This window comes from Lithobates pipiens, unplaced genomic scaffold (genome assembly GCF_037356315.1).
Source record: "Lithobates pipiens isolate NorthernLeopardFrog02 unplaced genomic scaffold, aLitPip1_a1.2 Scaffold_18, whole genome shotgun sequence".
Taxonomy (NCBI): Eukaryota; Metazoa; Chordata; class Amphibia; order Anura; family Ranidae; genus Lithobates; species Lithobates pipiens.
This window is the reverse complement of record NW_027507758.1, coordinates 40,444,362-40,457,915: the sequence shown is the minus strand read 5'-3', so window position 1 is coordinate 40,457,915 and position 13,554 is coordinate 40,444,362. Positions and strand designations below refer to the sequence as shown.

Here is a 13,554-nt window from a genome sequence, read left to right as displayed (position 1 = left end):
CTGCCGGGTCCAATCAGGTCCCCCTGAAAAACTGACAGGTGGACCTGATCGGACAGCCTGTGTGAAAGGGCATTATAACTGTGCATAATAACCAATCAGCTTCTAGCCTCAGCTTGTTCAGTTAAAGTGTTACTGGAAATGCAATAATTTTATTAACTATAAACTGCTAAATAACCTCTCTCATCAGCAGTATATAGCAGTCTTGTGACTTCAATCAGTGTCTGGTTAAAGCTTGGAAGAGTTTACATTCTCTTCCGACTGTCCTAAGAGCCTGAAGGACCCCTCACCCTCTGTCTGGACAGTGCTGATTGGCCCTGTGCTGATCACATGCACCCTCCCAAGAAAAAAAGAAGAAGCAATACACACCAAATTGAGCATGTGCAGAGTGACTCCAAAGGCTCTGTACTATCAGATGTATTGGGGACAGTGAAAGACGGAAGAGGCTCAGAGTAGACAGGATCAAACATCCTTTTCACACAATGCAGAGGATTAACCACTTAGGTTCCACAGTGAGTATATCAAGCATGCTTTACTGCATACACAGACTGATTTTACTGTTGTGGGTTAAGTAACCCTTTAAGCCAGGTTCACACCATAACCCACTGGGGATCGCACAGGAGCGCTGTGTATCCCAGTTTCCTTTTTCAGGAACAAATCAGGGCCGATTCTATGCCTGAATTGGGCCCTGAAACGGAGCCAAAGATGCAGAGTTTTTGTGCACTGTGCTCCGCAGCCGCAATGGAGATATGTGAACTGGCTCCATAGGGAGCCAGTCACATTCTCCTATGCGAATTGGATGCGGAGAAAGCTGCATCTAATTCGCATAGGTGTGAACCCAGCCTTAAAGCGTTTGTTAAGCCACTTAGTAAATTACATGCAACCCCCTCTGTTATAAAGAGTCCTATGCTGCAATGTATACACCTTGTAAAAAATATGCCTATTTCTACCTGAATTCACAGCGCTGCTCGTGTGACTCCTCACCGTGCCCTATGCTGATCTGACAGCTAGGAGCAGGAGGGGCCCGAGAATCCCCCGCTGACGTCAGTCAGGAAGAGCGAGAGCCGAGACGGCAGCCGGGGAGGACGAAAAAAGCCAAGAGTCACGTGAGCCGCGCTGTGAATTCAGGAAGAAAATGGGCACATTTCTTACAAAGCACAGACACTGCAGCATAGAGCGGAGGGGTGGGCACCATCATTAGCTGACAGGTAGGTAGTGGAGGTGGGAGAGGACAGGATAAACTGACAACAGTGTCAGGGCTCAGCAGCCATGATAAACCATGGTCAGTTTACAGAGGGGAAGACAGAACCAGGTAGGATCAGCCTGGTATTTCAGGTGATACAGGGAACCAGATTACACAGCACAAGCACTGTGCTGTTTAGCATGCTTTAAAGTAAGGGTAGTCAACCTTGGCCCTCCAGCTTCAGTGAAACTACAAATCCCATCATACCTCTGCCTCTAGGAGTCATGCCTCTGATTCTCAGGGTCTTGCAATGTCTCATGCGACTTGTAGTTTCAAAGCAGTTGGAGGGCCGAGGTTGTCTATCCCTGCCTCAAGGGCCAGTTCACTGCACTTTTTTCTGCACTAAAAATGAATGCACAGTGTTTTTAATGTATTCCAATGGCTCTAGTTCACACCATGCAGTCAGTTTTCAATCAGTTTCCGGTGCAGAAACTGACTGCATGGTGTGAACTACAGCTATTGGAATACATTGAAAACACTGTGCATGCATTTTGTGCAGAAAAAAAGCGCACGGAACTAAACAGAACTGCGTCTGGTGTGAACTAGCACTAAAGTAACAGAACCCAATTTATTTTTTATTTTTTTGGTTTACAAACGCTTTAAGCCTTGAAAATGAAAGCTAAAAGCAGAATGGTTGCTATGCACAACTGCTCCAGTTTTAGTAGATTCCCCTCAATATGTCAAAAGGCCTTAAGGTGTTATCCTTACAAACAGTGAATGTGTCCAGAATCTTCAGACGGCCCTCTGAATGTGATGAAAAAGGTCCCTTCACCCCACGTGCACAGACCTGCGATTTTCTGCACCAGATCAACAGGATCACCGCAAGGGCTTTTTTCACACCAAAATGCTGTGTTGATTTCTGTTGTGTTAAAATGCAGCATGTAAACACAACTGACAGCAAAGGAAAACAAAAAATACATTATTGTACTTATTCTGACTCTTCTAAGAAAACGTCATCACAACTGATGACATTTAAACATATGCCAAAGAGCATATCGCAACGCACATGAAAATACACAATTAAAGTGTAACTAATAGGCAAAACTTTCCCCCCCCCCCCCCCGTGATAGATTGGAGAGGTATTAGAACGCCTGTCAGTTTTTATTGCCGTCTGTGCCCCCATTATGGAGAGTCCCCCTATTTGTTCTGTTTACCATTATCAGTAAAAATTAAAGTAAAAGAAAAGCCCAAATTTTGGGTTGTCCCCAGAACAGTAGTAGAGGGTTAATATTATATGGGGACACTAGTTCTGGTGACAATAAGGGATTCCTTCACTTTGCAGGGATTTCCTCTCACTTCCTGTTTGACTTATGGGACAGGAAGTGACGGGAAATCTCCCCAATGAGACACAGATGGCAAAAATTAACCTTACATTGGTTATAACGCTCCCTTACCCTAGAAATGAAAAACGTTTTGCCTATAGTTCTACTTTAAAATGCACATCACTGTGCATGTATTGAGTGAGTTTCTTTTCTGTGAAAGGGTCCCAAGGCTGCAGTCAGAAGGTCAATTATGCATTTCTTGCCAAGAAATGCATAATGGAATCAGTCACTCCTAAGTTTATGTGATTTGTCTTTCAGCAATTGAGATTCAGTAGCCTTTTGCAACAGCGGCAAAACGTCTCTCCGTGATTTGTAGCCAAGTCATAGAGGTGAACGAAGAATGACTATTGCCCTCCCGTCACACGGGTGGCCAGGGGCAATTGAGAATCACACTGTATATGTGTGCTTAACTTGTGGCCCTCTAGATGTTTTGGAACTACAAGTCCCATCATGCCCCTGACTTTGGGGGGCATGCTTGTAACTGTCAGTGGCTTGCAATGCCTCATGGGACTTATAGTTCCCCAACAGGTCGAGTGCCACAGGTTGAGAAACCATGCTGTACTCTGCATAAACGAATGGCTGGTACCATTTACATTAAACCGCTTATCTGGTTACATGAGCACAGAGCCTACGACTGACCCTGGATGCAGATGGTGCACTTCCAGGGGCAATCAGGTAGATTTACTAAGGCTGGAGCACTCAAAATCTGGTGCAACTAAGCATGGTAGCCAAATCAGCTTCTAACCTCAGCTTGTTCAATTAAGCTTTGGCAATAAAACCTGGAAGCGGATTGATTTCTAACACAGAAGTGAGCCTGATTTTGTACTCTACAGTTTTAGTAAATAAACCCCAGCGTTTCTGTGGAGTTTCTGGCTGTAGTTAATCAGCCAGCTTATAAGCGGCCATAACACTGAGTGTACATGCGAGCGGAGATGGCCATTAATTTGCAGACACTATCCCCCCTATTCCCATCACCAGTGCAAATGTGGCCTCAGAACATTTCCAGCCTGACATGCACTGGACATGTCCAGATTGGTCAGAGATGATTTAGCCCTTCCTACATGATGTAATACATGTAAACAATCTTAGGCCTTCTTGTATATGGACGTTTGGATATGGCGTCTGCAATCATGTAAACACTGTTCCCTTCTAAATCTGCTTGCACATGTGCGTACGGCATATTTCCCTCGACTCCAGACTGGTGTGTATGGAGAAATACACTGCATTAACCCAGCGATCTAGCTGTGCTCCATATTATGTACCCAGTATTCAGTCTGTGCTTCTTATTAGAACCCCAGTAATCGGGTTCTGTGCTCTGTTTTATTAGCCTGGTAATCAGGCTGTGTTCTTTATTAGAACCCCAGTGGTCAGGGTTCTGTATCATGTACATGTCAGTGCTCTGTGTACTGTGTACCTGGAAATCAGGGTTTTGTGCTCTTTATTATGTACCCGGTGACCAGGGCTCTGTGCTTCTCCTTTTGCAGCCGGTAATCAGTGCTATATATCATGTGCCCAGTAATCTGGGCTCTGTGCGCTTTATTATGTGTCGGGTAATCTGGGCTCTATGCACTTTATTATGTGTCGGGTAATCTGGGCTCTATGCACTTTATTATGTGTCGGGTAATCTGGGCTCTATGCACTTTATTATGTGTCGGGTAATCTGGGCTCTATGCACTTTATTATGTGTCGGGTAATCTGGGCTCTATGCACTTTATTATGTGTCGGGTAATCTGGGCTCTATGCACTTTAATATGTGTCGGGTAATCTGGGCTCTATGCACTTTATTATGTGTCGGGTAATCTGGGCTCTATGCACTTTATTATGTGTCGGGTAATCTGGGCTCTATGCACTTTATTATGTGTCGGGTAATCTGGGCTCTATGCACTTTATTATGTGTCGGGTAATCTGGGCTCTATGCACTTTAGGCCCCTTTCATACTGAGGAACTTGTAAACTGCCAGTAAAACACTGAGCACTTTTGAAGAGCCTTTCAGGCACTTTCCATTCATTTCAATGGAGAGGGATGTTTTTTTCACCACCCTGCCAGCGCACTGCCCCAGTGTGAAAGCATTAATTGATTTAAATGAAAATAGGTTTTCGTGAGCTTTTCAGGTGCTTTTTTTAGTGAGAAAGGGGTCTTATTTTGAACCTGGTAATCAGGTGTGTGTTGATCCGGCTTTGATTTCTGTCCTATATATCAGTGGTCATCAACCTTGTCCTCAGGGCCCACCAACAGGCCAGGTTTTATGTATTACCTTTGAGAGATGCAGACTAGAATACTGAAATCATTGAGCAGCAAATTATATCACATGTGATGTATTTCAGTTATCTTGCAAACCTGGCCTGTTAGTGGACCCTGAGGACACGGTTGATGACCACTGCTATAGATAGATCAGGGCTGTGTGCTCGATCATTATGGGGTTTATTTACTTAAGCTGGAGTACAAAACCAGTCAGTTTCCAGGTCTTATTGGCAAAGCTTAATTGAAGAAGCTGATGTTAGAAGCTGATTGGCTACCATGCACAGCTGCACCAGTTATAGTAAATCAACCCCTTTGTGTCCAGGCTGTGCTTTGTATTATGGGTGGTCATCACGGCTCTATGCTCTTTATTATGGGCCCAGTGAACAGGGTTCTAAACTTCTTATTGTGTACCTGGTGATCAGGGCTCTGTGTTATACACTTGGTAATCTGGGCTCCCTGTGTGATGATCCTGGTGATCAGGCTGTGATTTCTTATATATAGCAGGAGATCAGGACTGAGTGCCTCTCATTATGTGTCTGGTGATCAGGCTGTGCTCTGTATTATGGGCTGTTATGTCCCCATAGATCAGGGCACTTTGCTTTTTATTATGGGCCTAGTAATCAGGGCTCTGTGCTTCTCATTATGTCCCCAGTCATCTGTGCTTTGCATGATGTACCTAGCAATCAGGGCTGTTACCTACTAGGACAGTGGCCTCCAAAACTGCAACCCTTTGGCTGAATGTGGCCCTTTGCTTGCCGTTATCTGGCCCCCGGGGCACTATTCCTCTCACTGACACCAGCAATGGGGAATTTTTCCTTCCAATGACACCAGTGATGGGACATAATTCCTCCCACTGATATAAACAATTAGGCACTACTCCTCCCACTGATGGAGCATTATTTCCCGTTCTACTGACTACAGGTACTATCATCCATTATTTTTTTTATTTTTTTACTCCCACTGGCCACAGTCTGGCCCACCCAAAAGTCTGAAGGACAATAGCCCAGCCCTTTGTTTAGAGACCCCTGTACTAGGTGGTAATCTGGACTCTGTGCTCTTTATTTTGTACCCGGTAATCAGGGCTCTGTGCTTTGTATCATGTACCTGGTAATTAGGGCTGTGATTTCAATTTTAGGGGGGGGGGATTGGGGCTGTGCTCAGTATTATGAGTGGTCATCATGTCCCCGTTAATCGGGACGGCTCTATGCTCTTTATTGGGGGCCCGGTAATCAGGGGGGCTCTGTGCTCTTTATTGGGGGCCCGGTAATCAGGGGGGCTCTGTGCTCTTTATTGGGGGCCCGGTAATCAGGGGGGCTCTGTGCTCTTTATTGGGGGCCCGGTAATCAGGGGGGCTCTGTGCTCCACATTACGTGCCAGGTGATTTGTATGATGTCCCCAGTATTTGGGGGGGCTCTATGCTCTTTACTGGGGGCCCGGTAATCGGGGGGGCGCTCTGGGCTCTATTGGGGGCCCGGTAATCGGGGGGGGCGCTCTGGGCTCTTTATTGGGGGCCCGGTAATCGGGGGGGCGCTCTGGGCTCTTTATTGGGGGCCCGGTAATCGGGGGGGCGCTCTGGGCTCTTTATTGGGGGCCCGGTAATCGGGGGGGCGCTCTGGGCTCTTTATTGGGGGCCCGGTAATCGGGGGGGGCGCTCTGGGCTCTTTATTGGGGGCCCGGTAATCGGGGGGGGGCGCTCTGGGCTCTTTATTGGGGGCCCGGTAATCGGGGGGGGCGCTCTGGGCTCTTTATTGGGGGCCCGGTAATCGGGGGGGGCGCTCTGGGCTCTTTATTGGGGGCCCGGTAATCGGGGGGGGCGCTCTGGGCTCTTTATTGGGGGCCCGGTAATCGGGGGGGCGCTCTGGGCTCTTTATTGGGGGCCCGGTAATCGGGGGGGGCGCTCTGGGCTCTTTATTGGGGGCCCGGTAATCGGGGGGGGCGCTCTGGGCTCTTTATTGGGGGCCCGGTAATCGGGGGGGCGCTCTGGGCTCTTTATTGGGGGGCCCGGTAATCGGGGGGGCGCTCTGGGCTCTTTATTGGGGGGCCCGGTAATCAGGGGGGCTCTTTATTGGGCGCTCTGGGCCCTTTATTGGGGGCCCGGTAATCGGGGGGCTCTGCGCTCTTTATGGGGACCCGGTAATCGGGGGCTCTGCGCTCTTTATGGGGGACGCGGTAATCGGGGGGCTCTGCGCTCTTTATGGGGGACCCGGTAATCGGGGGGGCTCTGCGCTATTTATGGGGGACCCGGTAATCGGGGGGGCTCTGCGCTATTTATGGGGGACCCGGTAATCGGGGGGGCTCTGCGCTATTTATGGGGGACCCGGTAATCGGGGGGGCTCTGCGCTATTTATGGGGGACCCGGTAATCGGGGGGCTCTGCGCTATTTATGGGGGACCCGGTAATCGGGGGGGCTCTGCGCTATTTATGGGGGGCCCGGTAATCGGGGGGGCTCTGCGCTCTTTATGGGGGGCCCGGTAATCGGGGGGGGCTCTGCGCTCTTTATGGGGGGCCCGGTAATCGGGGGGGGCTCTGCGCTCTTTATGGGGGGCCCGGTAATCGGGGGGGGCTCTGCGCTCTTTATGGGGGGCCCGGTAATCGGGGGGGGCTCTGCGCTCTTTATGGGGGGCCCGGTAATCGGGGGGGGCTCTGCGCTCTTTATGGGGGGCCCGGTAATCGGGGGGGGCTCTGCGCTCTTTATGGGGGGCCCGGTAATCGGGGGGGCTCTGCGCTCTTTATGGGGGGCCCGGTAATCGGGGGGGCTCTGCGCCCTTTATGGGGGGCCCGGTAATCGGGGGGGCTCTGCGCCCTTTATGGGGGGCCCAGTAATCGGGGGGGGCTCTGCGCCCTTTATGGGGGGCCCGGTAATCGGGGGGGGCTCTGCGCCCTTTATGGGGGGCACGGTAATCGGGGGGGGCTCTGCGCCCTTTATGGGGGGCCCGGTAATCGGGGGGGGCTCTGCGCCCTTTATGGGGGGCCCGGTAATCGGGGGGGGCTCTGCGCCCTTTATGGGGGGCCCGGTAATCGGGGGGGGCTCTGCGCCCTTTATGGGGGGCCCGGTAATCGGGGGCTCGGTAATCGGGGGCTCTGCGCTCTTTATGGGGGGCCCGGTAATCGGGGGCTCTGCGCTCTTTATGGGGGGCCCGGTAATCGGGGGGGCTCTGCGCTCTTTATGGGGGGGGCCGGTAATTGGGGGGGTGGCTTTGCACTCTATGGGGGGGGCCCGGCAATAGGGGCTCTGTGTTACTCATTATGTACCAGGTGATTTGTATGATGTCCCCGGTAATCTGGGCTCTTTATTGGGGGCTCTTTATGGGGGCCCGGTAATCGGGGGGGGGGGTGGCTTTGCACTCTTTATGGGGGGGGACCTGGCAATAGGGGCTCTGTGTTACTCGTTATGTACCAGGTGATTTGTATGATGTCCCCGGTAATCTGGGCTCTTTATTGGGGGGACGGTAATGGGAGGGAGGGGGGCTTTGTGCTTTATATCACGTCCCCGGTAATCAGGGGGGCTCTGTGTACGATGTCCCCAGTGATGTGATTTTTGTACGATGTCCCCGGTAATCACGGCTGTGTAATGTAACGCAATGCTCAGGCCGGGCTGTGTATGTTGTCCCCGGTAATCGGTGCTCTTTATTACGGGCCCAGTAATCAGGGCTCCGTGCTCCTCATTATGTACCCGGTGATTTGTATGATGTCCCCGGTAATCGGGGCCCTGTGCGGGGTGTTGTAGGTCGCGGCTCCACCGGTAGGCCTCCCCCCCGGTCCCCGCAGTGTCCGGTCGGGCAGACAAAGCGCGGCCTGCGGCCTGTTCCCCATCCCGGAGCCGCGCAGTTTCCTGGCAGCGCCCCCGGAGGTGGGTGAGGGTATAGTCCGGCCTGGGAGTGTGTACGGCTCCCCCTCCCCCCGTCCTCTCTCCCTCCTCCTCCCCGCTCTTACCCCGCTCCCCGGCGTTGTTTCTCTCCGGCTGCACCGGGCGCGGCCTCGACACTCGCCTGGGTCTTCTGTTGGCTGCTCTGACCGAGTTCATTTGCTGACTGAGGAGGGCCGGGCTGCTCGCAGAGCTCTGGGCTCGCCCTGGGTGTCGCGCTGAGGAGAGCGGGGCTGGTTATGAGGGAGAAGCTGAGTCACCGTCCACCCCTCCTCCTCCTGGCGGCTCCGCTGTCCGTCCCCGGTCCCAGGCCGCCTCCTCCGTTTGTCTCTGTCCTTTCCTTCTCCTCACAGGAGCCCCGATAAGATCCCCTCCCGTAAGCCCCGTCTGTCCGCGGCAGGAGGAGCCATTGACACCGCCAGAGACACAGGCACACAGCTGAGGGGAGGAGGGGGGAAACAGACGCGTACTCACGAGCTGCTCCCGCCGCGGCCAATCACACGGCTCGACACGGCGCGCCGCTCACAGGCTGGCCAATCGCGGGCCGCGACACGGACGGGCGGCCAATCGGCGGCGCCGACGCTCTGTTCCCCCTCACGTACAGCCGGACGGTGGCTGAGGGAAGATGGAGGCTGGGGTGGAGTTGGGTGACTGGCTGTGTGGGAGATGGAAAGGGACGGAGGGCCGAAGAGGGGGAGACCCGGGGATGGGCGGCTGAGGGCAGGGGGTCGGCTCCTGGGTGAGGTAATGGCGGGCAGGGTGACGGGCTGGCTGGTGACGCAGTGTGAGAGGAACGTGACTGGGAGTGAGCGGTGACACCACACAGGAAGGAAGGGGGACACGGGGGCTGACCACTGACAAGGGGGACCACACACTGTATAATCTTCAGTATGGTGATTATAGAATTTCATTGAACCGATTCAATACCGCGCCGAAAAAAAGCTGTGATCGCCGTGTCCTTCGGAGACAGCTGGCCTCGGATCGCGGTGGAGGACCAATCGCAGCAGCCCTTTACCAAGTGGTCAGCTGTGTCCAATCACAAACTTGCCGGTTATCTCGGCATTACTTTCCTCACATGCCGTTACAGCGTGAGGAGAGCTGGTAACCGGCGCATCACTTGGAGTCTATGTCAGTCTCACCTAAAATCGCCAAAAATAGTGCAGGAACTTCCTTTTCAAATCGCTACAGTGCCGCAACGTTGGCGCTGTGCCGAATTTGAATAGTTCCATTGCTGACAATAGGGTGCGACTTGTCATGCAATTTGGACCTGTTAAATCACATGACAAGTTGCACCTGTTTGAACAGGGGGGCTTACACTGATCATCAGTGCCCTGATCATCATCTCAGCCTCACCAGCACCCATCTGTGCAGCTTCATCAGCGCACATTAGTACCCTCTCACCAGAGCCCATCAATGCAGCCTCACCAGCGCACATTAGTACACTTATCAGTGCAGACTCACCAGCGCCCATCAGTGCAGCCTCACCAGCACACATTAGTACCCCCATCAGTACAGCCTCATCAGCGCAAATTAGTACCCACACCAGCGCCCATTAGTACAGTCTTATTAACGCACGTTAGTACACTCTTCCCATCACCCATCAGTGCAGCCTCACCAGCGCCCATCAGTACAGCCTCATCAGTACACATTAGTACAGTCTCATCAATGCACGTTACTACACTCTTCCCATCACCCATCAGTGCAGCTTCACCAACGCCCATCAGTACACATTGGTACCCTCACCACCTCCCATTAGTACAGTCTCATTAACGCATGCTAGTACACTCTTCCCATCGCCCATCAGTACAGCCTCATCAATACACATTAGTACAGTCTCATCAATGCACGTTAGTACACTCTTACCATCACCCATCAGTGCAGCTTCACCAACGCCCATCAGTACAGCCTCATCAGCGCACATTGGTACCCTCACCACCTCCCATTAGTACAGTCTCATTAACTCACGTTAGTACACTCTTCCCATCGCCCATCAGTACAGCCTTATCAGTACACATTAGTACAGTCTCATCAATGCACGTTAGTACACTCTTCCTATCGCCCATCAGTACAGCCTCATCAGCGCACATTGGTACCCTCACCACCTCCCATTAGTACAGTCTCGTCAACGCACGTTAGTACACTCTTCCCAGCGCCCATCAGTACAGCCTCATCAGCGCTCGTTGGTACCCCCACCAGCGCCCATCAGTATAGTCTCATCAACACACATTAGTACACTCTTCCCATCACTCATCAGTGCAGCGTGGCCAACACCCATCAGTACAGCCTCATCAGCACACATTGGTACCCTCTCATCAGCGCCCATCAGTACAGCCTCACCAGCACCCATGAGTGCAGTCTCACCAGTGTCCAAAAGTGCAGTTTTATCAGTGCAGCCTCATCAGCACACAGTGCAGTTTTATCAGTATAGCCTCATCAGTGCAGCCTGACCAGAGCACATGAGTGAAGGAGAAAAATTACTTATTGGCTAAATAGGGGTGAGCCAAACACCCCCCCCCGGTTCGGGGTACAACATGCAAACGGACTGAAAGTTTGCGTGAACATTTCGAACAGCAGTAAAGTCTATGGGACCCGAATGTGAAAAGTCGAAAGTGCGAATTTTAAAGGCTAATATGCAAGTTATTGTCCTAAAAAGTGTTTGGGGACCTGCGTCCTGCCCCAGGGGACATGTATCAATGCAAAAAAAGTTTTAAAAACTGCAGTTTTTTCGGGAGCAGTGATTTTAATGATGCTTAAAGTCTAAAAATAAAAATGAAATATTCCTTTAAATATCGTACCTGGGGGGTGTCTATAGTATGCCTGTAAAGTGGTACATGTTTCCTGTGTTGAGAACAATCCCTGCACAAAATGACATTTCTAAAGGGAATAAAAGTCATTTAAAACTGCTTGCGGGCTATAATGTAATGTCGGGTCCCAGCAATATGGATGAAAATTGAGAAAAACGGCATGGGTACCCCCTGGCCCATTACCAGGCCCTTTAGGTCTTGTATGGATATTAAGGGGAACCCTGCACCCAAGTTAAAAAAGAAAAGGCGTGGGGACCCCAGGCCCTATATACTCTGAACAGTAGTGTACAGGCAGTCCAAACAAGACAAGGACTGTAAGTTTGTTCTTAAAGGGGTTGTAAAGTTAATATTTTTTTCTATTTAAATAACAAACACGTTATACTTACCTCCACTGTGCAGCTCGTTTTGCACAGAGTGGCCCCAAACCTGGTCTGGTGTCCCTCGGTGGCTGTTTTGGCTTCCCCCTGCAAGTACTTCTCACGTCCATGCGAGCTCCATTGGATGTGATAGACAGGAGTGCGAGCCAATGGTTGCACTGCTTTCAATCTATCCACTCTAGCCAATCAGCGGCCAGGCTGAGTGACGAAGCGGATGTCGGAGGCGAGCGTGGGACTTTCAAGGGGTCAGGTAAGTAAAACGGGGGGGCTGGGGGAGCCGGCACTGTCGGATGTTTTTCTCACCTTAATGCATAGAATGCATTAAGGTGAAAAAAATTGTACCTTTACAACCCCTTTAAGTAGAATTTGTCTGTAATTTGGAACAGGTACATTTTGTAAGTGTAGCTCCAGCCAAAAAATAAATTTTTAAGCTTTTTGGATAACGTAGGGAAGGGTTATCACCCCTGTAACATTTGTTTTGCTGTCTGTGCCCCTGTTTAGAAGATTTCACCTCACTTTCTGTCCCAATGACATTTGGATTTTGAAAATTTTGAGTTATTAGGGAAACAAGGATTGGTGATAAAGCATCAGTGGAGACACCTTTTTCCCATATTAACTCTTACAGGAGAGAATTTCCCTTCCTAGGGGTAGATTTCATCTCGTTTCCTGTTGCCTTCCTCCGTTTGTAAGTAGGATGTTTGAAAGTAGGGGCCTGCCCTATATGCTCTGAAGAAATTTGGGCCTTAGGTGTTTGTGGTACCAGAACACTAAGCCCTCACAGTTACTCTTGGTGGGCGCTGGAACGGGCCCTGCTGTGAAATATTATATCAAGAATTGTAATTACATGCCCCTGTTAAGGCCTCATACACACTGGATGTGTTTACAGCAGCTGTTTTTGGCAGTAGACTTTTTTTCTACAGCCATTAAACTCTCCATCATGTTATCCTATGTGTCCATGCACAAATAGGCTGTTATCAGCAGTTTTGGGTAGTAACGTTTTTGAGCAGTAAAAAAAAAAAATCACTCACCAGTGTTTTTGATCCATTGTAAAAAAAAAAACGCTAATGCGGAAAAACGCTAAAACCGCCATTGCAAAAAAGTTGAAAAACTCACTGCAAAGCTACTGACGTTTTCATAACGTTATTTTAATGTCCAGTTTGCATGAGGCCTAAACAGGAGTAGAAAAAATGGGCCTGTGGTGGTGCCACAACACTGTAAGCCCTCACAGTTACTCTTTGTGGGCGCAGGAAAGGGCCCTGCTGTGAAATATTAGATCAAAAATTGTACTTGCATGCCCCTGTTAAACGGGCAGAAAAATTGGGCCTTAGGTACTGGTGGTGGTGCCCCAACACTGCAAGCCCTCACAGATACTCTAGTTGAGCACAGGAACGAGCTCTGCTGTGAAATATTACAGCAAAAATTATAATTATATGCCCCTGTTAAACGGGCAGAAAAATTGGGCCTTAGGCACTGGTGGTGGTGCCCTGAAACAAAAATGTTCTTAGAAGCTATCAACATGAACATTGAGGAGGAATAGGATAGTCACGCAGCATAACACCATACTCACTCAGCATAGGCAGTCTTCAAGGGATCTCGCATTCATAGAAAAATTAATCGGTTACATCAGCATCAGATTCTTGATAGCTGGTGATCCAAGACTGATTCATTTTTATGAAGGTGAGCCGATCAACTGAGTCTGTGGACA

General features: G+C 50.4%; 1 protein-coding gene across 4 annotated transcripts in view; it reads right to left on the bottom strand.

Moving 5' to 3' along the window:
• The window catches only part of FBXO11 (F-box protein 11), a 130,069-nt gene extending 120,917 nt beyond the window's left edge, over positions 1–9,152 (bottom strand). For 2 of the 4 annotated variants that reach the window (XM_077485608.1, XM_077485609.1), the window contains exon 1: positions 8,737–9,151. In XM_077485608.1, the coding sequence (XP_077341734.1) occupies positions 8,737–8,827 (91 nt within the window). In that variant the 5' untranslated portion in view covers positions 8,828–9,151. Of the gene's footprint in view, positions 1–1,948; positions 2,100–8,736 lie in introns of all 4 variants that reach the window. The other 2 variants (XM_077485610.1, XM_077485612.1) reach the window with 2 other exon arrangements.
• Positions 9,153–13,554: the final 4,402 nt, after the last annotated feature.